Raw genomic sequence first — 25,847 nt, 5'->3', positions numbered from 1 at the left:
TAGTGGGATTTCTTTCTCTCTTCTCCACCACAGAGCAGCTGAAGGAATAGACTTAGTGTTGTAGGTCAGGGCAAGAACTGTTCTACCACTGAGATGAATCCGAATGTCTTCAAGGCCCTGAAAGCAAATTTGATTTAGAATACACCATTTTTCCTGGTACCCCAGGTTTAGGGAGACAGAGAAGAGCAAACTTACCTCCTTTGCCTGCCATGCAGCTCACCTTCAGCACACAGGTGTCTACTCACATGTATGCTCACTGAGGCAAACAGTACATTAGGCTACTCGAGTGCATAACTCCAATATGAGTGTGATGGTTATATTTGGATGGACCAGGAGCGCGGCGAACAGGGCGGGCAAACAGGGCGTGGCGCGCCAGAAGGGAGTGGCGCGGCAGTTAGCGCGGCAGTTCGCACAGGCAGGGCGCGCAGGAAGGGCAGAGCGCTCCCCCTACACACAAACAACACCTCCTTAACAACAGCCGTAGCTAGGTGATAATGGTCGCCACCAGGCACGGCGTGCTCTCCAGAAAGTCGGTACACACGCAGACCGACTACCCGTTAAAAAATGCAGCAGTTCAGGTCACCGGATGCAAGGAGTGTCTGAGCCTGTTGCTGCCATCGGCGGGAGGCAGAGAAACTGCGTGCGTGAGGTGCGAGCAGGTGGATGACCTGGTCCGCATGGTGGCGGAGCTCAAGGAGGAGGTGGAGAGGTTGAGGGCCACCAGGGAGTGTGAGCGGGAGATAGACTTGTGGAGTAACTCCCTGCAGGGCCTCAAGGGGAGGTGCCGAGGTGAGACTCCCCAAATGGGGGCGGACCCCCTGCCCTGTCCCCGTCGGGCAGAGGGAGGGGATCTGGGAGCTGAGGAGGAATGGAAACTGGTCCCTGCTCGACATCGCAGGCGATGCTCTCCCCTTCCGGCCCCACCTTCCCAGGTGCCCTTACACAACAGGTTTGAGGCCCTAGAGATTGAGAGGCCGGTGTGTGAGGAAGAGGTAGCAAATGTTCCCAGGAGGATGCCTGGGGCGAGGAGGTCAACTCCGCGCCTCAGGACTGCCTCCACCAAGAAAGACAGGAGGGTTATTGTTATAAATGGCTCAGGATTCAAATTAGGATTAAATAAAAAAAATAGGATTTATTGAAAGAATATAAAGGAATAGAGGTAAGCAAACAGCGCTGGGTGCACCGGGAGTCTCCGCTCCACCAGGACGCACACCAGTTACATCAAGCAGCTGATTTTTATGCTCCTAGACTAATACATATTCATTACTACTTCTAAAAAAATAGATTATTAAAATTAGCTTCCGGGGTGCAGTCCCTCCTACTGGAGCATGCGCGGTCTCCTCTGGGGTCTCTTCTGGGGGTCTCTAGGGGTCTTCCATGCTGAAGGCTCGCAGTCTTCCTCTTCCCCTTTGTACTTACTGGGCACCATCCCAAGTTTACAGAACACCTTCTTCAAAACACCTTCTTCAAATCTTGTCTCCCAGCCGCTTTTCAGCTTCTTTCTCGGCCCCCCCCCCAACCAGATACCAAAGATCCACATAGTATCCCATAACAGTCACTAGTTGTTATCAGTTGTTCTGAAACTCCCAGACACACGGGTAATTAAAACATTCTTCCCCAGCCATTCACAGACACATCTATAGCAGTGTTAGAAATAGAAGTCCGGAATAACAAAAGCAAACAGGTTCATAAATTTAAGAAGTGATAAATTGGCTAGAATGAGGAATGAGGGGGAGACTGGGACACACTGCAGCTGTGGTTCAAGCATTGAATTGCCAGTGCAGGGCCCAGAGGCAGACAGGATTCAAACATTTCAAACAGAATTGTTCTTTATGGACACGAATTGTTAAAACATTCCTCACAGTTATTGTTGTTGGTGACTCGATTCTTAGGGGAACAGAGGGCCCTATTTGTCGGCCTGACCCTACCCGTAGGGAAGTCTGCTGTCTCCCTGGGGCCAGGGTCAGGGACGTTGCCAGGAAGCTTCCTAACCTGGTACGCCCCTCTGACTATTACCCCCTTTTGATAGTCCAGGCGGGCAGTGATAACATCGAAGAGAGAAGCCTCAAGGCTATCAAAAGGGACTTTAGGGGACTGGGTCGGTTAGTGGATGGAGCGGGAGTGCAGGTGGTGTTTTCGTCCATCCCTATGGTGGCAGGGAGGGGTTCAGAGAGGACACGGAAAGCTCACCTGTTAAACACATGGCTCCGGGACTGGTGCCAACGCAGAAATCTTGGGTTTTTTGATCATGGGGCACTTTACTCAGCACCTGGCCTGATGGCCGCAGACGGGTCCCTATCTTTTAGGGGAAAAAGGATCCTGGGCCAGGAGCTGGCAGGGCTCATTGAGAGGGCTTTAAACTAGGTAGGAAGGGGGATGGGGCTGAGGCTAGGATTGTTGGGGCTGTGCCAGGGGGAACAATGGCAAGGCCGGAGGATAAGGCAATGGCCCAGCTGAAGTGCATCTACACCAATGCACGCAGCATGGGTAACAAACAGGAGGAGCTGGAAGCCATCGTGCGGCAGGCAGGCTACGACTTGGTTGCCATCACGGAGACGTGGTGGGACCAGTCTCATGACTGGAGTGCTGCAATGCCTGGCTACAAGCTCTATAGAAGGGACAGGCAGCATAGAAGGGGTGGTGGTGTGGCTCTCTATATTAGAGAGTCTTTCGAGGTTGTAGAACTCGAGGTTGGGAATGACAAGGTCGAGTCCCTTTGGGTTAGGATCGGCAGGGACAACAAGGCTAGTGTCCTGGTCGGGGTCTGCTATAGACCGCCAAACCAGGATGAGGAGACGGATGAGGAATTCTACAGGCAGCTGACAGAGGTTGCAAAATCATCAGCTCTTGTACTCATGGGGGACTTCAACTTCCCTGACATATCCTGGAAGCACAACACAGCCCTGAGAAAGCAGTCTAGGAGGTTTCTGGAGAGCGTGGAAGATAGCTTCCTGACGCAGCTGGTTAGTGAACCTACCAGGGGAGGTGCCCCGCTAGACCTTCTCTTCACAAACAGAGAAGGACTGGTGGAGGACGTGATCGTCGGGAGCTGTCTCGGGCAGAGTGACCACGCAATGGTGGAGTTCACTATTCTTGGCGAGGCCAGGAAGGGGACCAGTAAAACCGCTGTATTGGACTTTCGGAGGGCTGACTTTGAGCTGCTCAGGACACTAGTTGGTGGAGTCCCTTGGGAGGCGGTTCTGAAGGGCAGAGGGGTCCAGGAAGGCTGGGCGCTCTTCAAGAGGGAAGTCTTAATGGCGCAGGAACGGTCTGTCCCCACGTGCCCAAAGACGAGCTGGCGGGGAAGAAGACCGGCCTGGCTCAACAGAGAATTGTGGCTTGATCTTAGGAGGAAAAAGAGGGTTTATAAGCTTTGGAAAAGTGGGCAGGCCACTAAGGAGGACTTTAAAGAAGTAGCGAGGCTGTGCAGGGACAAAATTAGGAAGGCCAAAGCTCATCTGGAGCTCAATCTGGCTACTGCCGTTAAAGATAACAAAAAACGTTTCTATAAATACATCAACACAAAAAGGAGGACTAAGGAGAATCTCCATCCTTTACTGGATGCGGGGGGAAACTTAGTTACAAGAGATGAGGAAAAGGCGGAGGTGCTCAATGCCTTCTTTGCCTCAGTCTTTAGCAGCAATACCGGATGTTCTCTGGATACTCAGTACCCTGAGCTGGTGGAAGGGGATGGGGAGCAGGATGTGGCCCTCATTATCCATGAAGAACTGGTTGGTGACCTGCTACGGCACTTAGATGTGCACAAGTCGATGGGGCCAGATGGGATCCACCCAAGGGTACTGAGGGAACTGGCAGAGGAGCTGGCCAAGCCACTGTCCATCATTTACCAACAGTCCTGGCTATCGGGGGAGGTCCCAATCGACTGGCGGCTAGCAAATGTGACGCCCATCTACAAGAAGGGCCGGAGGGCAGACCCGGGAAACTACAGGCCTGTCAGTTTGACCTCAGTGCCAGGAAAGCTCATGGAGCAGATCCTCCTGAGAGTCATCATGCAGGACTTGCAGGGGAAGCAGGCGATCAGGCCCAGTCAGCATGGGTTTATGAAAGGCAGGTCATGCCTGACGAACCTGATCTCCTTCTATGACAGAGTGACGCGCTGGGTGGATGAGGGAAAGGCTGTGGATGTGGTCTACCTTGACTTCAGCAAGGCTTTTGACACCGTCTCCCACAGCATTCTCCTCAAGAAACTGGCTGCTCTTGGCTTGGACTGGCGCACGCTTCATTGGGTTAGAAACTGGCTGGATAGCCGGGCCCAAAGAGTCGTGGTGAATGGAGCCAAGTCCAGTTGGAAGCCAGTCACTAGTGGCGTCCCCCAGGGCTCGGTGCTGAGGCCGGTCCTCTTTAATATCTTCATCGATGATCTGGACGAGGGCATCGAGTGCACCCTCAGTAAGTTCGCAGATGACACCAAGTTAGGTGCGTGTGTCGATCTGCTTGAGGGTAGGAAGGCTCTGCAGGAGGATCTGGATAGGCTGCACCGATGGGCTGAGGTCAACTGCATGAAGTTCAACAAGGCCAAGTGCCGGGTCCTGCACCTGGGGCGCAATAACCCCAAGCAGAGCTACAGGCTGGGAGAGGAATGGTTGGAGAGCTGCCAGGCAGAGAAGGACCTGGGAGTGATGGTGGATAGTCGGCTGAATATGAGCCAGCAGTGTGCTCAGGTGGCCAAGAAGGCCAACGGCATCCTGGCTTGTATCAGGAACAGCGTGACCAGCAGGGCTAGGGAGGTGATCATCCCCCTGTACTCAGCTCTGGTGAGGCCGCACCTCGAGTACTGTGTTCAGTTTTGGGCCCCTCGCTACAAGAAGGACATGGAGGTGCTTGAGCAGGTGCAGAGAAGGGCGACGAAGCTGGTGAGGGGCCTGGAGAACAAGTCCTACGAGGAGCGGCTGAGGGAGCTGGGCTTGTTCAGCCTGGAGAAGAGGAGGCTCAGGGGCGACCTTATCGCTCTTTATAGGTACCTCAAGGGAGGCTGTAGCGAGGTGGGGGTTGGTCTGTTCTCCCACGTGCCTGGTGACAGGACGAGGGGGAATGGGCTTAAGCTGCGCCAGGGGAGTTTTAGGTTAGATGTTAGGAAGAACTTCTTCACTGAAAGGGTTGTGAGGCACTGGAACAGGCTGCCCAGGGAAGTGGTGGAGTCACCATCCCTGGAGGTCTTTAAAAGACGCTTAGATGTAGAGCTTAGGGATATGGTTTAGTGGGGACTGTTAGCGTTAGGTCAGAGGTTGGACTCGATGACCTTGAGGTCTCTTCCAACCTAGAAAATTCTGTGATTCTGTGATTTCTGAGATGGTGTGTTAGTGCCGTCACAGAACATTCACAAATTAACAGATGTTTCTGCAGTGGTTTCTGTTACAGTTGCAGAGTCAGAGAGTGCTGAGGTTGGCAGCCACCTCTGGGGATCATACGCTGCAGCCCCATTGCTCTGAGTTGCCTGGGGCCATTCTAGTTGTGTTCTGACCATCTCCAAGGATGGAGACTCCATAACCTCGCTGGACATCCTGTCCAGTGTTTGACCACTCTGAAAGTAAAATTGTTTTTATTATGCTTAGGTGATGTACCAGTCATCTTCCTCACTCTTATATTTGGAAATAGCTTCCAGGGAAGTGGCTCCATCGCATTACTAGGGGATGAGGTAAAGCTGAACAACCATTTTTTTCACAGATCCTCCTCCTTGCCCTTCTTGAAGACTGGAGTGTCATTTTCTTTCGTCCAGTACTTCTTGCAGATCACCACAACCTTTCAAAGATAATTGAGAGTGGCATCACAATGACACCAGCCAGCTCCCTCAACACCCATGGGTGCATCCTAGCAGGTCCTATGGACTTAAGCGTGTCCAGTTTGTGTAAGTGCTCTCTCACCTGGTCATCTTCCACTGACAGCGAGTCTTCTTTGCTCCAGACTTTGTGTTTTTCAGTCTTTCATGTGGAAAATAACTTCTGACACTTGCTGCTAGAAAGTTTTAAAGTCTTTATTCATTCAGAAAATAGAAATGTCTATCAATGGCCGTGTACTTATTACAGAGGAACAGAGTTTGCTAATCTTATGCAACCTAAAGAAGGAAGTTGGCAGTGGCTGGAAATCAAGAATACACTATATCTTGGGGGGATTTTTAGTTTTACATTAAAACCATTTCAGTAAACTATTCCTACGCCTTTATGATTTTCTATTTTTATGCCATATGAAGGTTACATCAACAATGGTAGTTTAAAAGGCAAAGGACTCAGTTTTGTTTCTCTGAAATCAATGGTGCCTTTAGCACCATTATTAAGACAGTTTTTGTCACTTCTGCAAATTCCTCCAGACTGCAAGATTCAAAGGGTTGCTCAACTCTGCTTGTATGTCCTTACAACTCAAAACAAGCTTGTTTGCATCCACTGCACCCGATTCCTTTGTATTCTCACCCTTATGAGCTTTCTTGCTTCTGCCCATGCCACATTGCCTCTCTCATAATGATCAAAGATATGGAACAAGCTGCACTAGTGCTACAGTCTACCAACATGTGAAAGTTGGAGATAAGACGAAGTGAGGAAGTCAGAGGGGTTGGAAACTAGGGTTAGAAACTTCTGAGAGAAAAATAGGAAAAATTAAATGGGGGAGCTGAGGTAGGGGGAAGAGTTCAGCTGAGGTAGGAGACTGACAGGGCATAGAGCATTGGTCCTGTGGAAGAGACAGCCACAGTGTCTGGAACAAGTGTATAAAGCCAGGGATGGGAAAGAAACATGTAAGTCCACTAGGTGAAGTTCTCAGCCAGCCCAAAAGCAAGTGGGTAGCCTCTGCTTTGTCTTCCATTTTCAGTGTCTGGCAAGTGTGGAGACAAACCTGCTGCTTCCATCATGTCCTCTGTTAGCTCAAACAAAAGAGGTTTGTTCTGTAGTCCTAAAAGTTCCAAGCTCAGTTCCTTCCAAGCTTCCAATTCCTTCTGCAGAAAAACACAAACCCTCTATGGCTATCTAAAGAACCAGACAATGCAAATCCCAAGCTGAGAAATGACTATTTATGCAACCCAGAGCTCTCTGTGGTAGAGAGCATGCTATCTCCTGTGGCTTCTTTTCCAAAACACTGCTGACCATTAGCCTGTGATCCTATTTTTATGTTCTAAGATTGAAATACTTCAGGAAAATACTTTCAGGAATGATGGGTGCAATGCACAGGACCCTGTGGAGCTCCAGCATCTCAGCTTTATCAAAAGATTCACTTTGTCTCTTTCACACCACATTGTCATGTACCATAGTCCTTTCTTTCTTCCTCACAGCCTCTCTTGCCTTGAGTATTGGAAACCAAAAGTTGACCTGAAAAGACAGAAGTACAATGCTAAGACATAGTATTACTGAGTTAGAGATCACCCAGACACTAGCATCCTGTATAGTCAGTATTGAAATCTATTAAAAAGAAATAAAAGAAAAAATATGTATGTGTCTGCAGGTGTTTGCCTGGATTTACCATAAATATATGCATGCGTATTTATGTTTCCATTACTGCATATGTACATATATGTATGGGGTGAATGTTTTTACAGGCAAAATATTATATATTATCTTTCATTTTGCTAAATAACTGCAACTTTCTCAACATTAAGGGGCTTCTCACAAATGCCTAACATTTCATAACTAGACTGTAGGAACACACTTTGTGCTGGAGGTGCTTAACATTCATGAAAATCAAGTTTATCCTCTGGATAGCTCTAAGTCTGAGGAGTATTTTCTTGCCAGCTCATGGCCATTTGGGTGCATCCATTTTGTGTCTGTTACATGTGTATTGAAGGGCAGAACCAAACAACCATGGGATATAAGCTTATGGATAGGCAAGCCATCTCTTGCCTCTGGCCTCTGCAGGCAAGCACTGGAAAAAGTCTATTAGAACGTAACTGAACTTAAGAAGTGTTTAAGTACTTCCTGGGTATGAATCTGGCTATAATACTGAGTGAGGGAGACTTTTTTCCCTCATGCTGATGGCTTACCGTTCTAGCAAACACATTCTTTGCAGTTTTCTCTTGTAGCTTTGCTCTTTTCTTGAGTAATTTTGCATGCAAATAATGTATCCGTTTTATCTCAGCATCAGGATAGAACGAGGTTGACACAAGTATTTTAAATTGGGTCAGGAGGCCAGAGAATAACCCAGAAATTATTAAGAAAATGATGATGATTCCAAGCTGGATCCATGTCGTGGAAAGATAGAGCTCTGGCTGAGGGATGCAGTCATGCTTAAACAGGGAGATCTTGAAAGGATCGTTCTTTACAATAAACTCTCTCACCCCAATGATGAAGTTGTTCTCATTCCTCTGTACAAGAAAAGGTAAAAAAGAGAGTTGATTATAGTACAGGTTCCCTCCTTTTTTCATATTTCTGCTATTGAATATTCAGATTTCCAAAGGACCATCAATTGTTTAGTACATCCATTGTCTATGAAGGACTGGTCATAATAATATATTAGCTATTTTTAAAATGTTTCAGACTCCTTTTTCACCATTTTTCTTGGCACATTGTTTGGACTGTTAAGAACTTACCTTCTCAGTGGATCTGGCAGAAAAAAGAACTTTATCTGGTTGTAGTGGCTTAACATTTTTTATTTTTATTTTTCTGTATTTTTATATTTTATATTAATATTTGAGCAACCTGGTCTAGTGGAAAGTGTCCCTGCCCATGGCTGGGGGGTTGGAACTAGATCTTTAAGGTCCCTTCCAACTCAAACCATTCTGTGATTCTACGGTTTTATGAATATGTTCCCACTCATGAATCTGCTCAGATCCTCTGTTAGAGGGTCATTCCTTCTTCCTTTGGTCTTTCTAAGTAAAACAGCAGCATAGAGCATGTTCATTCCTTTGGTTGTGGCTCAGTGTTTGATCAGCAGTCCTTCCACATCTACCTATATAGGTGCTCTGACTACAGGGTCGTCACACAAACAAAGCCACTTCTCATCTGCTATTAGGTGCCTTTGCTCAGAAGAGCTGATGACTGGCACTGCTTATAGACTGAAACGCTGAATGAGAGGGACTAAATATTGCTGCTGGGACCAGGATTTCATACTGGCAGGTGGCTTTCTGCTCAGTGAGTAAGAACCCTGAGTCATCCAGACCTCTCCTCTGACTATATCGAGGGTATACATAGCTCTTCCCTGTGGCTTCTCTAACCATCTCACAGAGGCCGCATACTTTTGTTAGAAAATTGTTAGATAAACCAGTACCCAAAAGTATGCCACCCATGTCTTTCTGGTGGAAAATTAAGGGGAAATAGGCCATGTCTTGTTCCAATCTATCTCATTCCCTTGCATTCCTTAACTAAATCAATGTATAAGCAAAGAAAAACTGCATTAGGAACTCAATATGAAGCAGAGTACAAATACGTGCAGATCTTAACTCTTTGTACCTATAATAAATATCTCAAGACACTGCTGAGTCTGTCCTGCTCACCCAGGCAGCATTTTAGGCTCTTCCTCTGAAATCAGTAACCCTGAGGCTTGTTATAACAAATCTGTGAAGATTAAATTTTATTTTTCAGTGTGACTAGCTTTCAATGGGGAACTAGAAACTATCTGATGATGGCATAATTTTCTGGATTTAGAGATAGTCAAGCAGTTCTCCACATGAGTGAGCAGTGCACATGGAGCAAATTCATGGTACAGAACTCATGAATCAGCCCGGCAGGGTCAGGATTGAGCCCTAAATCAATGAGTGGTGGGAATCAGTTCCTTCTTAGCCCTGACTTGGATTACCCTCAAGGCAGCTCATGATAATGGACTGTCCTCCAGGTAAGGACAGAAACACAAGTGAAAACACATACAGAAATACATGGAAGATAGCTGAGGCTACAGTAAGCTGCTTAAGGCTCTATTCAGTTGGTTTGAATATATCCAGGGATGGAGACTCTACAACATCTCTCATCAATCTGGTCAAGTGTCTGATCACCTGTACAATAAAAAGGTTTATTCTTACTTTGAAATGAAATTTCCTTTAATTTGTGCACATTGCTTCTTGTTCTTTCACTAGACACCACTGAGAAAAGCCTAGCTCCCTCTTCTCTATGCGCAAACTCCATTAAGTATTTATACACATGGTAAGTTTCCCCTGAGCCTCCTCTTCTGCAGGCTGAGCAGCCCCAGGTCTTTCAGCCTGTCCTTGTACCACAGATACTCCAGTCCTTTAATCATCTTCACGACTCTTAAATCACCCCTGTATATGCACGTTTCTCTTGTACTGGGGAGCCCAGCACTGTTCACAGCACTCCAGAAAGGTCTTACCAGGGTTGAGCTGCGGTAAAGGACCACCTCCCTCAACCTGCTGGAAGCACTTTGCAGTGCAGCACAGGATAGCCCTTTCTCTGCTACAGGGGCACTTTATGAGCTTGTCGTCAACCTGGTGCCTACTAGGACCACCAGGAAGGTTTTCTGCAAAGCTACTTCCCAACCAGTTCGCCTGCAGTATGTACTCATGCATTGGGTTGTTCCTCCCCAAGGAATGCAAGACATGGCATTTGCCTTTGCTGAATTTTGTGCTGTCCCTGTTGGCCCATTTTTCTAGCCTTTCCAGAAGTGGCAGCAGAACCTTCTGGTGTTTTAGTACTTCCTCCAAGTTTAATTTTATCTGCAGATATCTGTGACTATGCTTTGTACCTCCATTTAGGTCATTAATGAAGAGGTTTAGCAGTACAGGTCCCAGTATCATGCTCTGGGGAGCACCACTAGTGGCTTTGTACCAGTAACTGGAAACTTGAACCCAGAAGTTCAGCCAGTTTTCAGTCCACCTGACTCACTATCCACTTATCTACAGCATGCTTCATCAGTTTGTCAGTGAGGGTATTGTGAAAGACAGTGTTGAAAGCCTTACTAAATGCATAATATGCTGTTCTTTGCTGCTCCAGACTTCCCTTCTCTGGTCTCGGAGGCCTGGGATCCTCCCACTAAAGGCAGAGCTGAAGAAGGCATCAAATACCTTGGCCTTTTCCACGTCCTTTGTTACTGGGATCCCTACTGCAGTTATGAGTTGGCCTACATTTCCCCTACTCTTTCTTCTGCTGCTGCTAGACCTACAAATCCTTCATGCTGCCCTTTACCTGCCTTACCTCTTTCAGCTCCAGGTGGGCTTTGGCTTTCCTGACCCCATTCCTTCACAATCAGACCATGTTTCTGTATTCCTCTTGGGTTTCCTGCTCCTGCTTCCAAATCATCTATGCTTCTTTTATACATTAAAGTTTTGTCAGGAGCTTGATTACCTGCTTGTCAGGATGGACCATTCTTGAGCTTGGAGGAGGTGGATTTTGAATATCAATGAGCTCTCCTGGACCCTTCTTCTCTTAAGGAACATATCCCAGGAGACCAGGACCATTTCCTACATCTGGTTTGGTGATGTGAGAGCACAGCTGCTGTGTAGCAGCAGGGTTTGTATGAAGGGTACATCCCCCTTAGCGTGCATAGCAGTCTGTCCTTACAATACATCTCACATTAGACTGACTGAGGAAGTGATGAAAGCTTCTCTGCTTTGCATGGTCATCTGACCTCTTCAGGTTGGGTCTGACCTACACATGCTGATCAAACAGGTAAAGTCGATCCAATAGTTTTGCACCTACTTTCTTTAAAGAAAGTCTGGGTATCAATTAGAAGTTAGCAATCTCTGTCCTTTCGGAAGCAAGTGGTTTTCCACTGTTACAACTTGGGAACTTTTGGCTTATGTCTGCCACACAAATTCTGAATTTCTCCACTATTTGTTAATGTAGAACTGTTCAATAATTTAACTTCTATCCCATGGGAATGTTTGATATTTTGATATGTCATAAAAAATGTCAGTGTCTGAATTACGACAGAATCTGGCCAAAGATCTGACTTCATTTCAACTCATTTCAGCAAGTCATGTTTGCCTGAAGTGCTCCCATGCCTCAGGCTTCCTTCTGCTTCATGGTTCAGTCCCAACCAGATGAACACAACAGGACCAACAGACTGCCACAACACAGAAAGCAAAGCCTGGAATGGTTTAGCTGTGTGTCACAGAAAAAGTGGTCTGTGTGAGGAAGCCAGCTCAGAGACACAAAAAATCACATATGCAAAAGTGAGGAGGGGAATCTCTCTGCCAATGGACTGTTCTGCTAACTTGTAATTTTGAGATATGCCCTTATTTCATTTAGCACCTTAGGAATCTTATTTTCTGGATCTGCTTTTGGCAGATGAATTTTTGGGGGATGGGGAGAAATGAGAATGCATTCTTGTTATTATGAGGTCTAAGAGGAGGTAGTAGAATATGCTATGTAAGAAAAGATTGATAGAATAAAAAAAACATATATCACAATGCATTATGCATATGCCTTTGGGAAATACTTTAAACCTGAACTTGCAAGCTCTCAAAGGGGGCAACTTTTCTGGGCCCATGCAGCACCACACACGTCACCCACTCCAGTGCTGGAATTTCCTGCCTTGGAGGTATTCAGAGCTGGACCAGACAGGATCCTGAGCAATATGATCTTACTCTGAGATTGGCCCTGTTTTGAGCAGGAGGTTGGTCTACATGTCCTCCAGATATCCCTTCTAACCTAATTATGGTTATCCATGCCACTGCTGTTCCTCCTAAAAAAAATCTTCAGATTCGACAATCTGTTATTATTTTGTGTGTATGCAGCCATGCCTTCTGAAATGATGATCTCCTCACATTGCTCAGCTAAGGAAAGGCAGGCATCTCTTACATCAATGCTAGAGTGGTATTTTGACTTTAAAAGTGGTACTTCACAAATATCATCATTGTGAGCTTCCAATTTTATGTTTCTTGTTTTCTCTGCACATATATAAATATTAAATCCATTCTTCCCATATTAACCATTCTCGAGAAATATGATGACACTTTCAAGAGTGCAGAGACTTGTCTGGTTATATCCAATATACATATCTATAAAGGCAATGGCCCTTTTTGAAACAAATGTATGAGTTACAGTGCAGTGGAAGAAATGACAGTTTGTTGGCTGTGCTTTTGCTCCTGCAGCTGCTGAAAATGAAGGAGAAATGTTTAGCACTAAGTTAAACTGAGAAATACAAAGTACTGATAAGTACTTACTTGCTGGAAGAGGTTGATCTGAATCTCCAGATCTGGTAGCTCTTGGAGATGTTTATTCACAGAAATAATTAGCCAATAAAACAAATAATCTACTGCAGCAAACAGAAGCCAGATGCAAAGATGAACAATTACAGGGAGAAAAAAATACTGTATGTGTTTTCTCTCCTTCCTTGTGAGACAGAAAGATGGGATTGTCACATAATCTTTTCTTTCTTTTTTGTTAAGTGGCAGAAGGCCTGGTCTTTGCTGTTGCTTTTGAAGCTCATCAAATGCAATGAACTGTTTTGTGATATAAGTATTCTTAAACTTGACACCATGAGGGCCCACAAATTTTTTGATAAAAAGAGCAGTTCCAAAAGAAACTAGAAAAATCCCTACTATAGGCAGTACTTTCTGGCCTATATAGGGCAATATAGTCAGCATAAAAGATATCTCGTTAGCAACTCTTTGTATTTCTTGTTTTGTGTCATTTAGCTCTTGTTTCAATGCATCATCTGAAATTGAATTAGATGTTGTAAACTCATGATTTAGCAACAGTATATCTTTAGGCAGTTTAGTGGAACGCTTGGCCTCCTCATAAATCCATTTTATTGCCTCAACATAATATTTTATCAACTCAAATTGCTCAAACTCTAAATGGCAGGTTATACTGTCTGCCAGAACCTTCAGGTTGTGAAAAATATTTTGGATATTGCCAGCCACCACGACACCTGTACCAGCAGTAATAAGGGCGTTTCTTCCTTCTCGCAGCCCACAGGAGAGAAGGAACAGGGCACTGAAGCAGCGCAGGTGCTTGAAACAGCAGAGCGCGACAGAAAGCGAGATCCAGATGAGGCCAGAAACCAGTAAGGGACCCAGAGGCTGGTGAGCCAGGGAGAAGCGGATGCCAAGGAAGAAGAGAAGGCTTGAAAGGAAGCCAACTGCAGAGCAAACAGCAAAGAGCTGTGTCAGATACTTCCAGCCTGGCTTCCTTTCTGATACAAAAACTCTCCAGGCATCCTGGGCTGTTGAGACAAGTGCTTGCATCTCCTTCTGGTAGTGGCTGACACTGTAGTGGCCGAACCTGGAAAGAAAGGAAGACAAAAATACTGTTAGTTACAGGGTGACACTATTGATAAAGTGCATTTAACTGACTGACTGATTCACGTTACAAAAAATGTAGGTCTGACTCATGTGGGTGCTGAACTGCCCCGCATGAGTCCCAAATCTTAGTCCTCGGTATCACATATGCAAATACATCAAGAGATGATTATAAAAGTTATTCTATCTTTTCAAAGTGTTTTTGTAATTTTAGGTTACCTAGCCTACCTCAGCCCTCAGTGCTTCCCCTCAGATGCTTGCTTTGCTTCACAGCAGCACCAGAAAGACAGAAAGGGGAGCGTGGAAACTCCCCATAGGAGAATCTCCCTATAAAACCCCATGCAGGGCAATGTGGCTTGAAACTTTGGGGAGCAGCAAAATGGGGAGAGCAGCATATGAACGCTGCCCAGGGACAGGGAATGAAGGCCTCCTTCGTCTGGAGGTAGGTCAGTACAGAGGGAAAATAGTGTCTCAGAAGCATCATTCCTTCACTGGGTCTCTCCTGGGATAGCACAGCTATGAATTGACCCATATACATGGTTAACTCTAATTGCTCATTCTTGTCACCTTTTTTCCTGCCTACCAGCATGCCCATACTGGAAATTTATTCAGTTTGATTGAAGACAGTATTTGCCCCATGCTCACATCTTTCCTTCTTCTTTTACAACATATTTATAAGGCAATTTTTCTTTCCAAATATGCTAGACTAATTTGTATGCATATTAGCCTTTTAACATACTAGAACAAATAAAATACTAATTAAATAAAATAAACTGTTGCAATTTTGCCCTGTAATAAGGAACAGTTGTCTTCGCAAATACATCCTGAAGATATTACTTTGTCTTTTGTTTAGCTTGAACACAGCAGGTAGCCAGGAACTAAACTATTATTTAATACACATACTGTGTTTTCCTGGCATTTGACTTCATGAATTCTGCTAGCATTCACTGTACCATTTCCCCCTTCCTCTCTTTATTGTTATTTATTTGTTTTGTTTTGTTGTTATTGTCAGATCTGCATGCGACAGGAGGGAAGGGTGATTGGACCAGGCAGATCCTCCCTAGTGCTGAGGGCTGTACTGGAAGATGCTCTGTGGTGGTTTTGGTGCTTAATAGTTTCTGCAGGGATAGAAGGTGGGCAGTAGTAGAGTGGCCTATGTCCCTGGCACTGCCACTGTTTGGGAAGACTAAGGAAATTGCTTCCCTCCAGGGCCTTGGCTGTAAATAACAGCAATTAGCAGCTCCTTCTCAGGAGACAAATTAGTTAATTAATGTCCACAAAGTATTCAGGCAGCTGTAGGTAGAAGTCACCACCTCTTTGGGAAGGTAATGTGGGGAGGGGAGGTAGCACACAAGACGCTGGACTACGACTTTGCAGGATCCTTAAACGCTGCCTGCTGCTGGGTCTTCTTGTAGGTCAAAGGAAAGTAACCCTCGACAGTGAATAGACCTGGAGTTCTGTTCTTAATTTAACAGGTCTTAAAAAATCAACTGCAAAAACCCTAGCATTTATGTAACGTTATGCAAAGACTTCTGTGTGAGAAAATCACACATTACTAGTTTTGTTTTGCAGCATTGATTTCACAGCTGTTCTCAAGTATAGTTTCTGCATGGTCTTGTGTGTTTGTATGTATGGTTATTGTTTATTCCTGTCAATGTTTATAAGCATATGGTAAATAGGCTGCAAATTGTGACAGAGTTTGACATGACTGCTTCTGAGAATTGACAAAAAAGAGTTGAGAACAAAGCTGCAGAATTAACGAAAGCCATACTGCTGGACCAGGAAGCTGGAGACTGGCAAAAGATGGATAGAATTTGAAAGTATTCAAAAAGCCTCCTTTAATAGATGGATTTAGTCCTGTTACACACTTGCATAAGGGATGACTGCACTACTCAGCAAAAATGTGGTAGGTTTGTCCCTAACCTGCCTGAACCCAAATTTTTAATGCAGAAAAAGCATCATAAGGAGCCACTGATTCTTGGATCTAGATGCTCAGGTGCTTTTGCATGATAACTGAAGGTTATAAATTTTCCTGACCCCTGCAGAGCCCATTCCTGAGCTCAGTAACTACAGGTTCAGAGTCCTGACTCACAGCACACATCTCCTGGCTTTTCTGGTACCTCTTTCCCCCCTAAGACATCAGCAACAGAAGTAGATACTAAGCACAGAAGAACACAGAGGTTGAAAACAGGAGGCTTAAAAACTGTGGAGACCAAAAATTCTTGTATCAGCATGCACTTAAACAGCTGTGAGTACTTTGGAAGGGGAAATAAAATTCTGGCTCAGAGTTAGAAATAAAATCTTTTGCTCAGCTAAAGAGGCTAATTCTTCAAGAAAGAATAAACCTTGAGAGCCTTCTGGAATGATTCCTTTTGAAAACATAACTCACAAAAGCTCTCCAGAAGCTGCTAGGTGTAGATACAAATTCCATCAGGAAGGTGACAAGAAAAAAAAAATAATTTAATTTCAATTGCAGTCTGAAACAAAGCATTTTTTCTTCTGTCCCATAACATGTACTAATGTGGCAGCTGCTACCACTATTAATGTAGCATAAAGAAAGAATGAGTCTTGGAAAGCAGTTTCTTGTTCTTAAGTGTCAGTGTCTTTCCACCACCGTTTCTTGTGATGTACACCACATAGGGGAGCTGGAAATTCTTGAGCCCCAGCTCTGCCTTTGAATCTGATTTTTCTGTAGGGCCTGTGGGAAACCATCTCCGAGCCTTAGTTTCCCTTTCTAGGAAATGCTTACTCAGATCTGGAAGCATGATGTTCATCTACCATATGGCATGCTGGCAGGAGTAATTATCAAAACAAATTATTTTCAGCAAGAAGTTTGGTCCATACTTCTTAAGGCTTGTAATGAGATTAATGCAATATAATTAAGAGATGCCTTTTCTAGATTCATTTTAAAATTAAAGAGGATAATTTTAAAGAGGATCATACTTATTATATTTCAGATAAATAAATATGTAGGGATAAAAGAGATTTGATAAAATAGTGATCTGAGATAAAAAGATCATACTTATTTTATTTCAGATACTGGCTACAGTTTTTAAGTAGAAGATAAGTGCATAGCATTGAGAGTCGCTAGAAAATATCTTTCCAGCTCACCCACAAGCTTTCTGTTAGAGCTGTGTCATTTTCATACAGCACTTGTTCATGCCATGTATGATTTTTTTCCTTGCCTGCTATGGGTACTTTTTCATAGTCATTGTCCTAGCAGCATGGTCATCTTCACTGTCAGTTTGGTCCTGCCCTAGCTCCTTGCTCTGCCTATTACTTGCTACAGTTACATAGGCAATCCTCTTATTTTCAGGGAGTATGTCTGAAACTCTATCTTCTGCTTGATTAGAGGTTATTACTTGATGTAAATTTCTAGTATATGGATTATCCACCAATGCAAACCCTTATCCAAGTTTTAATATAATGGAATATAATGTCTTCCTCCTAAAAAATGTATAGATGGGATTTAGTAATTTAAAGAAAAAAAAAAAAAAAAGAAAGAAAACAACAACAAAAAAGATTTACTATTTTAAGATGGGATCTACTAAGATTGTATTTACTAATTAAAAATAAATAAATAAATGAGATTTATGAATTTATTAGCTTTCATGAAGTATCTTGGAAGGTTGATGCAAATTATAAGTGAAGGTAGACAGTAGGGACACAGCTGATTTGGCAAAGTATGACAAACAGAGTCACATATTTCAGCCTTCTTCCTATTTTGCCGCAGGCCTAACCCAGACAAACCCTTGGGACCACAGGTCACATTGAGTTAGGACTGATGAGTACCACCCCATTTTTGCACCCTTGCATGGAGTCTTTTCACCAGGCAGCCCGTTACTTGAGCAGAGCTCAGGAGGAGCATGGCCACGTGGCAGGCCCTGTGCCCCGTGCTGTGCACTGACCTTCACAAAAATTAGATCCAGAGAGCCACTAGGTGAAATGGGAAACATATCCTGCTGATGGTAAAGATTCAGCTACACTGTGATCTTTGCCTCATAAATCTGATTTGGATTTTATACAAAAATTAAAGAAGAGAAAGCACACAATAAGAATATAAAAACAAATATTTCCTTTTTTGGCTGTTTCATCAGCCTTCTTTCCCAGCCTGGATCACTTACATTGAAGTGTAAGAGAATTACTTCCCTTTTTTGGATACATTGGAAAAATACAATGGTGAGCTACAGTTTAGTAAGAAACAAAAAATACCGGAGGGAGACCCACATTATTTCTTTTAGTCAATGCAAGGCATTCAGCTAAGAAATAAAAGCCCAATCAAAAATCCATCATCATTAGGGCAACTATCCCAGGGCTTTGTTAGACCCCTGTCATTGCTTGTGTTCACATTCTTTGTTTTTGACTGCAGAGGGAAGGAGAGTAAATGCTATAAAGCAAAATAAATGCATACAAGGACTAAAATATATGGCCAAAATATATGGCCAAACTACCACCGCCATTAACAACAAAATATAACAACCCAAATAAAAATAATAACTGATCAAGATCTCTTTTTTTAATTCTTTTAAATATTGTCTCAGGAAAATTTTGAACATCGCAAGATATTACCAAGTCTTTAGGATTCTACAAGTCAGTTAGATCTCACCTAATATCAGATATCTATATTGTAATGTCAACATCTCAACTACCTGTCTTTACGTCAATGAGGAGGAAAGTGCAGCTTCCCAGGGGCATACTTCAGACCTGTTTTAGAAGTTTATCCTTGCATGAGATTAATTGCATCCTTTGAGAGCTTTGACTTCATATTTACTATGAAAAGACTCCGGATTGCTCAGAGACACCTATTCAAAGTCGGGTGAGATGAACTTCCCTCTAAGTGTCTCCATTGTAGGCACAGGTACTCAGAACAGGACACAATGAACATACCATGGGCAGATGTAGAAACTGGGCAGCCATGGAAAGAACACAGAGCAAGAAGCCACTTTTCTAATATTGCTGTGGACAGTGTTATATTTTTATGTTCTGATAAAGCAGACCCACAGATGTCTTTCACTTAAATCACCAGCAGGAATGAGGGCACGGTTTCAGAAACTCAAATAGTAGTTTGCATATTGACAAAAACTACTCTGCAAAACATAGAAAATGCCACTGTTACAGAACATTACATTGTCCCTTCTCCTACATATAATAGCTCTATACATAATTTTTGGGTTCATAAGTTCATAAGATTCATAAGTTCATGAAACTGAATTGTTTCATGAGCCTTAGGAAAAGTCCAATCAGTAAGGTGATAACAACTATCTTAGGGCAAGTTCCTCTACTTCAGAAGAGCTAACTCAGTCCACATTTAGCATCCACCGTAACTTCATATGAACTCTAAAGTGGGCAATACTGGTGGTAGGTGGATGTTTGGACCAGGTGATCTTAGAGATCTTTTCCAACCTTAATGATTCTATGATTCTATAAAGTGTTACTTACGGGCCTTCCTGTAAAGCGCATGAAGAATCTTCACAGTGCGGTGTCTCGTGATTTTGGTGAGAAACCAAGATGGGCACTAATAGAAAATTTCACATGAGTAATTTGTTTTCCATACCCTCCCTCAATGAGTCAGGCATGTCACAATTTTGAAATAATTGTGGTTTTGACAAGGATTCATGAGGAAGTAACTTATGCACAAGACCAAAATTAGTATATAATTTGCAACTGACAGTTTCTACCTTTTCTTTTCTGGCAGAGTAATAGATATCAGCAAATGAGTTTTGGCCCCAGATTTCAATGACTTAAATTTATGTTGAATAATGCCCTAGGTCTGGAACATCGAAGCTATTTTGGTGCTTCCCATTGAAACTAGTAGCAATTCAGTGCCCAAAGAACTTCAAAGTTTTAATCATTTTATCCCTACAAATGTTCATACTGATATCTGTGTAAATATTTCTGTAGTCAGTCTGTCAGAATCTGGCCTTTATACCAGTACCTGCCTTAAAAATCCAACAAAGATGCTCAAAATATGTAGGCTGTAAGACGGGGGGAGCTCTAAATTTAAAATATCACTTTTGTACATGGTTTTAGAATTGTATTTCTGTGTTTTCCGGTGAGGGACAGAATAGCAGCAGATATTGACATGGCACATGCATTTTCAAAATCATCTACAGGTATTCGTTAATTCTAGTCCAGCAGGCACTTTTTGCATGCTTTAGGAAACATCTTGTTATTCATAGTTATTATCTTTATCATGGAAGACCTTTGAGGCCTCATCATGAATAGGGATTACCACTGTACAAATACACAACACAGAAAGTGTCCAGCTCACAGTCTAGGTCTGGCAGGAAACCACAGCATGATGAGCAGTGGTCACAGCTTAACAGACACTTAGCAATTACAGGGCTTACATGTTTGGGGGGGTTTTTTGCTTTTTTTTTTTTTTTTTTTTTTAAAAGATACCCCAAGGAGGATAGGAAAACAGAACAAAACACCCACAGCATACTGAAAATATCTAGAACTTCATCTAATGAGAAATTCCAACTTAATTTTACTCTTTGGGGATCAAATGACTGGTGGCTTATTTATTGGTAGGAAAGAGATTAAAAAGAAGCATAATGCTGATTGGGAAAATTACTTTGGGACTGCTAGGAAGTAGTGTGCTTAAACAGATGTCATCAAGTTTGGTGTCATTTAGCATTAAAAATATTTGTAATTTTAAAAAATATAATCTTTATTAACCAAGAGTTTAATTCAAATATTTTCTTCTAGTTTGGGCTGCTTAAGAGAATCACACCCCAGGGGTGCTCTGTTCCTAGCATGGAGCCTTTCTTACTAGAGAGTAACCCTTTCCTGTGTCTGGAGTGGCAGCACAGGTCATCTACATTAGGGATTGTGTCTACAGTGACGGTCAGGTGTAGATGTCCGTCTGCATCCAGCTCCAGACTTGAGTCCCACATTCATTGCTAGCACCTGTGACTTGGGGTGGGAATTAGCTGAAGAATGTCACTGATGGAAAGACATAAACCCTACTGCGGTGCCTTTGTACAGGTTTACCCTTGTCTTCCTGCAATGATGAACTGGATACGAGTGAGGCTGAGCATTTTGCAGCCCACTCTAAGATCTGTTCATTGGACATAGGTACTTAGGTGCTACCTAAATACTGTTTAAATCACCTACCTCTGGTTTTGGCTCTTGATCTTCTTGATCTTCTTTGTCTCTTGATACTAGAGAAACAATCAGCCAAAAAAGAGGTCACCATGGGCACTCTCATGAGCCATACCAGACACATAAGACACATGAACTGTGTTATGCTAACAACTGTGGCAAGACTATCCTGACCACAGGTATGGCTTGGGTCAATGGGAATTCTTGTGTAGGTAGCATGATTGTGTAAACAGTTTATACAAAGGAACCTGTGATAGCCTAAACAATGTCCTCCTCTGGGACATCAAAAAGCTATCAGCAGATGACAGTTCTATAGCTATTTACAGATCACCAGCTACCCAAAACTTGCCTAGATTTGTTTTTGGGCCCTTATGTGTCTCACATCATCCTGTCAATTATGCAACTGGCATGGAGTCTTGATGCCATAAATAGGGTGCCCCAACACCATCTCATAGTAGCTCTTGTTCACTGGCCCAGGGGTGCTGTCTGGCAAAGGAGACATCTGGCGCTGTGATGGAGAACATGAGAGGTCAAAAACTTTCCCAACTGTTGCTTAATGGTGGGTAAAACTAATTGTTAATGGTACTGTACTTTGCCTATACAAGCGTGCTTTTCCAATTGCTCATACTTAAATTGCTTGCATCCCATTCATGCTTGATTATCCTGATAACCAATGTGTGTAGTTATAATAAAATCCATCAGAGTTGGTCTGTGGTCTTTTGCCATCTTATTGTATTGATATCCAAAAACCTTTGTCCTGTGACAACAGCCCAAATGATGGGATGGAGTGCACTCTCAGCAAGTTCATGGATCAAAATATTATTAATTTAGTAGCTTTGAGATCCTAAAGAGCAGGTGTAATCAGTTTGTCTTCCAGGAGTTTATCTGCATAAAGGAGCACAGAGTAATTTAGAGACTTGATGTTGGCAGCTTAAATACCCTACAGCTTTTATAACTTGCATAAGCTGACATATGATCTCTTACTTTTGCAAGACAGTAGTTTCCCTGCAGAGAAATGATAAGCTCATTTATCAGATGTGACAAATGCATTTACTTCTTGTTCATGGTACCAAGAACAAAAATGGTGAGAACTGCTAATTTGTGACCAAACATGAAATGAGCTAAAAAAGTGGGAGAGATTTCATTAACATCCTGAAACAGGAATACAATACACAGCAGAGACTTTTGATAACTTTTGGTTCATTCAGTAGCTAAATAAGATCATATTTCTTAAAATTTTCTGGAAATTTTGTAAAAAAAAAAATAATTTTTTTTTTTTTACTTTAATCTGACCTTGGGCAACTTTAATTTTACTTTAAATGAACAATGGTTTTCAGCAGACACTATGGTTTTGTATGCATATTTGTGTGTATCGAGGAGAAGGAAAGATCCTTCTGGATACCCATCCTCTCTTCTTGAAATGGGTCATCAAGGCTATGTGATAAAGGAAGAAGACTAAGATTTACTTTAAAGGAAATCAAAGGCCGATATACATCTTTACAACAGCAACATAAGTAGTAAGAGGATTATAATTGACAATCTAGTAACCACCTATGATACCTTTCCAATAAAATTCTCCACAGACTGTCTCTTACAGGCACTTTCAGAGCTAACTTGCATTTACAGTTTTGCTGTTTATGTTTAAACTTCCAGATCCATTTTTGGAATAAAACATGTTGAATGCTTTTCTCAGAAATGGCATAGGCGGTAATGTCCATTGCAGAAATGCTACCTACTTGACCTAAAGAATTCTAAATTGGTGATTAAGTCTCACGTACACTCTGATTTCAAAGATCCAGGGCCACATATCCTTCTCAGTTCTGTCTTCAGTATATTTGTGAACTGTAGAATCCAGTCAGCAACTAGAGTGCTGGCATGAACATTATCTATTTGCCCTTGGTTGAAATGGCTCTGCATGTAATTTTCCAAACAGCTGGTTTTCCAGCAGGTACTGATAGTAGTGAAGTAGCAGGTCTTACTGGTTCACTGTGTGACCAAGCTTTCCCTTCACAAAGAAGCCATAACCCTGCTATTTCAAGAGCAGCTACCAAAGAAGTTCAGAAAGCTGGTAGGCAGCAAGACAAAAATAGCATAATGCTTATAGCATCTAAATTATGCATACAGTAGGGATATAATTAGATATAATGGACCATCTATAACTTGAGAAACTTTCTGTTCATTATACGAGGAATGAATTAAATAATCCTTTTAGCAGAGCATATCCTTCATAGCATTATATAAGGGAAAATTCTGTAAAGTGATCCACGTAAAGGCATATTAAGTCTGTCATGGTTTTGGCCGGGACAGAGTTAATTTTCTTTGTAGAGGCTCATACAATGCTGGATTTTTGATGAAAATAGTGGTGATAACATACTGATGATTTTAGTTGTTGCAGAGCAGTACTTACACAGAGCCAAGGACTTTTCAGCTGCTCAAGAAGGCTGGGGGTGCACCAGGAGCTGCGAGGGGATGAAGTGGGGACCCAGACTGACCAAAGAGATGTCCCATGCCATGTGGTGTCATGCTCAGCAATAAAAGCTGGAGTAAAGAAGGAAGAAGGGTGGACATTCAGAGTGATGGTATTTGTCTTTCTAATAAACTGTTGTACATTATGAGCCCTGATTTCCTAGGAGTGCCCGAACAACTGCCTGCTGATGGGAAATAGTGAATGAAATCTTGTTTTTTTTTTTTTTTACTTCTGTGCATGGCTATTTCTTTACCTGGTAAACTGTCTTTATCACAACCCTTACGTTCTTGCATTTTTACCGTTCCAATTCTCTCCCCCATTCCACCTGGGAAGAGCAAGTGAGCAGCTCTGTTGCATTTAGCTGCCTGCCAGGGCTAAACCACAACAAAGTTAGACAAAGTCTCTATCTATACCAGCATCCTAGCCTTGACAGCAGCATGTAGCAGATGTTTATAGAATCACAAAACACTGATTTTTGGTACATCTGGGTATGGTCTCAGTATTGCTCAAAACCCCATCCAACCTGGCCTCAAACACTTCCAGAGACGGGGCTCTGGAAATTCTCCAGGCAACCTGGGCCAGTGCCTCACCACCCTCATAGTAAATAATTTATTCCTTATATGTAATCTCAATCTACACTCTTTTAATTTAAAACCATTGCCCATCTTTCCTGTAGTTGCCCTTTTAAAAACTGAAAGGCCACTATAACATCTCACCAGGCTGAACAACCCTAAGTGTCTCAGCCTGTCTACATAGGAGTGGTGCTTCAGCCCTCTGATCATCTTTGTAGTCCTGTATGCTGCAGGCCCCAGAGCTGAACACAGCACTGCAGGTGGGGTTTCACAAGAGCAGAGCAGAGGGGGACAACCACCTCCCTCACCCTGCTGGCCACACGTCTTTTGATGCAGACCAGGACTTTCTGGGCTGCAAGCACACATTGCCAGGTCATGTTGAGCTTCTCACCAAGAAACACCCCCAGGTCCTTCTCCTCAGGGCTGCTCTCAAACCATTCTCCACCCTGCCTGTACTTGTGCTTGGGATTTCCCAGGCCCAGATGCAGGACCTTGCACTCGGCCTTGTTGAACCTCATGAGGTTCACACAGGCCCACCTCTCAGGCCTGTCCAGGTTCCTCTGGATAGCATCTCTTCCCTCCTGCATGTCAACTACACCACACAGCTTGGTGTCATCAGCAAACTTGTTGAGGATGCACTCAATCCATGTCCATGTCACTGACAAAGTTGTTAAATAACACCAGTCCCAATACATCAACCCCTTTGGGATTCTGGGATTCTGTAACAATCGAGATTCCTGTTGGTCAATTTGTTCTTCAGACTCTGAGGCCCCTCTGAATGGCAGCACAACCATCTGGTGTATCAGCCACCTTTTCCAATTTTGCATCATTTGCAAACCTGCTGAGGGCACTCTCTGTCCAGGTCATTAATGAAGATGTTACACAGAACTAGGCTGAGTACCCATCCCTGGAACACACCACTAAATGACCTTTGTCTGGCTGGATTTGTACCACTGTTCAAAACCCTCTAAGGCTGGCATTTCTGACAGTTTTCAGTGTACTTCATTGTCCATTTATCTAACCTATTACTTTGTCAGCTTGTCCATCAGGGTGCTACGAGAGACAGTGTTGAATACCTTACTGATGTTCAAGCAAGCCATATCCACGGCTCTCCCCATATCCACCAAGCCAGTCACCTCAATGTAGAAGGGTGATGAGTTGGTCAAACATGATTTCATCTTTTTAGATCCATGTCAAATACTCCTTGGAAATGTTTTTTAGAATTGGTTGCTCCATTATCTTCCCAGGGATCAAGGTGAGACTGACCAGCCTGTATTTCCTTGGATCCACCTTCTTGCCTTCCTTGAAGAGTGGAGTAACATATGCTTTCTTTCCTTCTTCAGAAACCTCTCCCAGTGACTACCTGGAATGCTGTCTGTTTTCTAGTTATACTGTTGTGCAATTAAATAAAACAGTTTATAGGCAAGTCTTCCCTCTTCACTTTGGAAATTGTGCAGCAATTCTTAATTTCTTTTGGACTCCAGGAGGAATAGAGTCTCCCACAGCACTGCTACAAGCAGTGGGAGCATGCAACAAAAACTTTTCTTCCATGACCAGCCAGTTATAGCAT

General features: G+C 43.3%; 1 protein-coding gene across 1 annotated transcript; it reads right to left on the bottom strand.

Moving 5' to 3' along the window:
* Positions 1 to 7,229: 7,229 nt before the first annotated feature.
* Positions 7,230 to 25,377, bottom strand: DCSTAMP (dendrocyte expressed seven transmembrane protein). Its single transcript, XM_032181157.1, has 4 exons — positions 25,307 to 25,377; positions 13,052 to 14,114; positions 7,982 to 8,302; positions 7,230 to 7,313 (listed from the first exon to the last, which is right to left on the bottom strand). The coding sequence occupies exons 1-4, from the start codon at positions 25,375 to 25,377 to the stop codon at positions 7,230 to 7,232; spliced, it is 1,539 nt and encodes a 512-aa protein (XP_032037048.1).
* Positions 25,378 to 25,847: the final 470 nt, after the last annotated feature.

Source organism: Aythya fuligula, chromosome 2 (assembly GCF_009819795.1).
Source record: "Aythya fuligula isolate bAytFul2 chromosome 2, bAytFul2.pri, whole genome shotgun sequence".
In the NCBI taxonomy this organism is placed as follows: domain Eukaryota; kingdom Metazoa; phylum Chordata; class Aves; order Anseriformes; family Anatidae; genus Aythya; species Aythya fuligula.
Note: the sequence above shows the minus strand (reverse complement) of the source record. Positions and strands in the feature narration are given on the sequence as shown.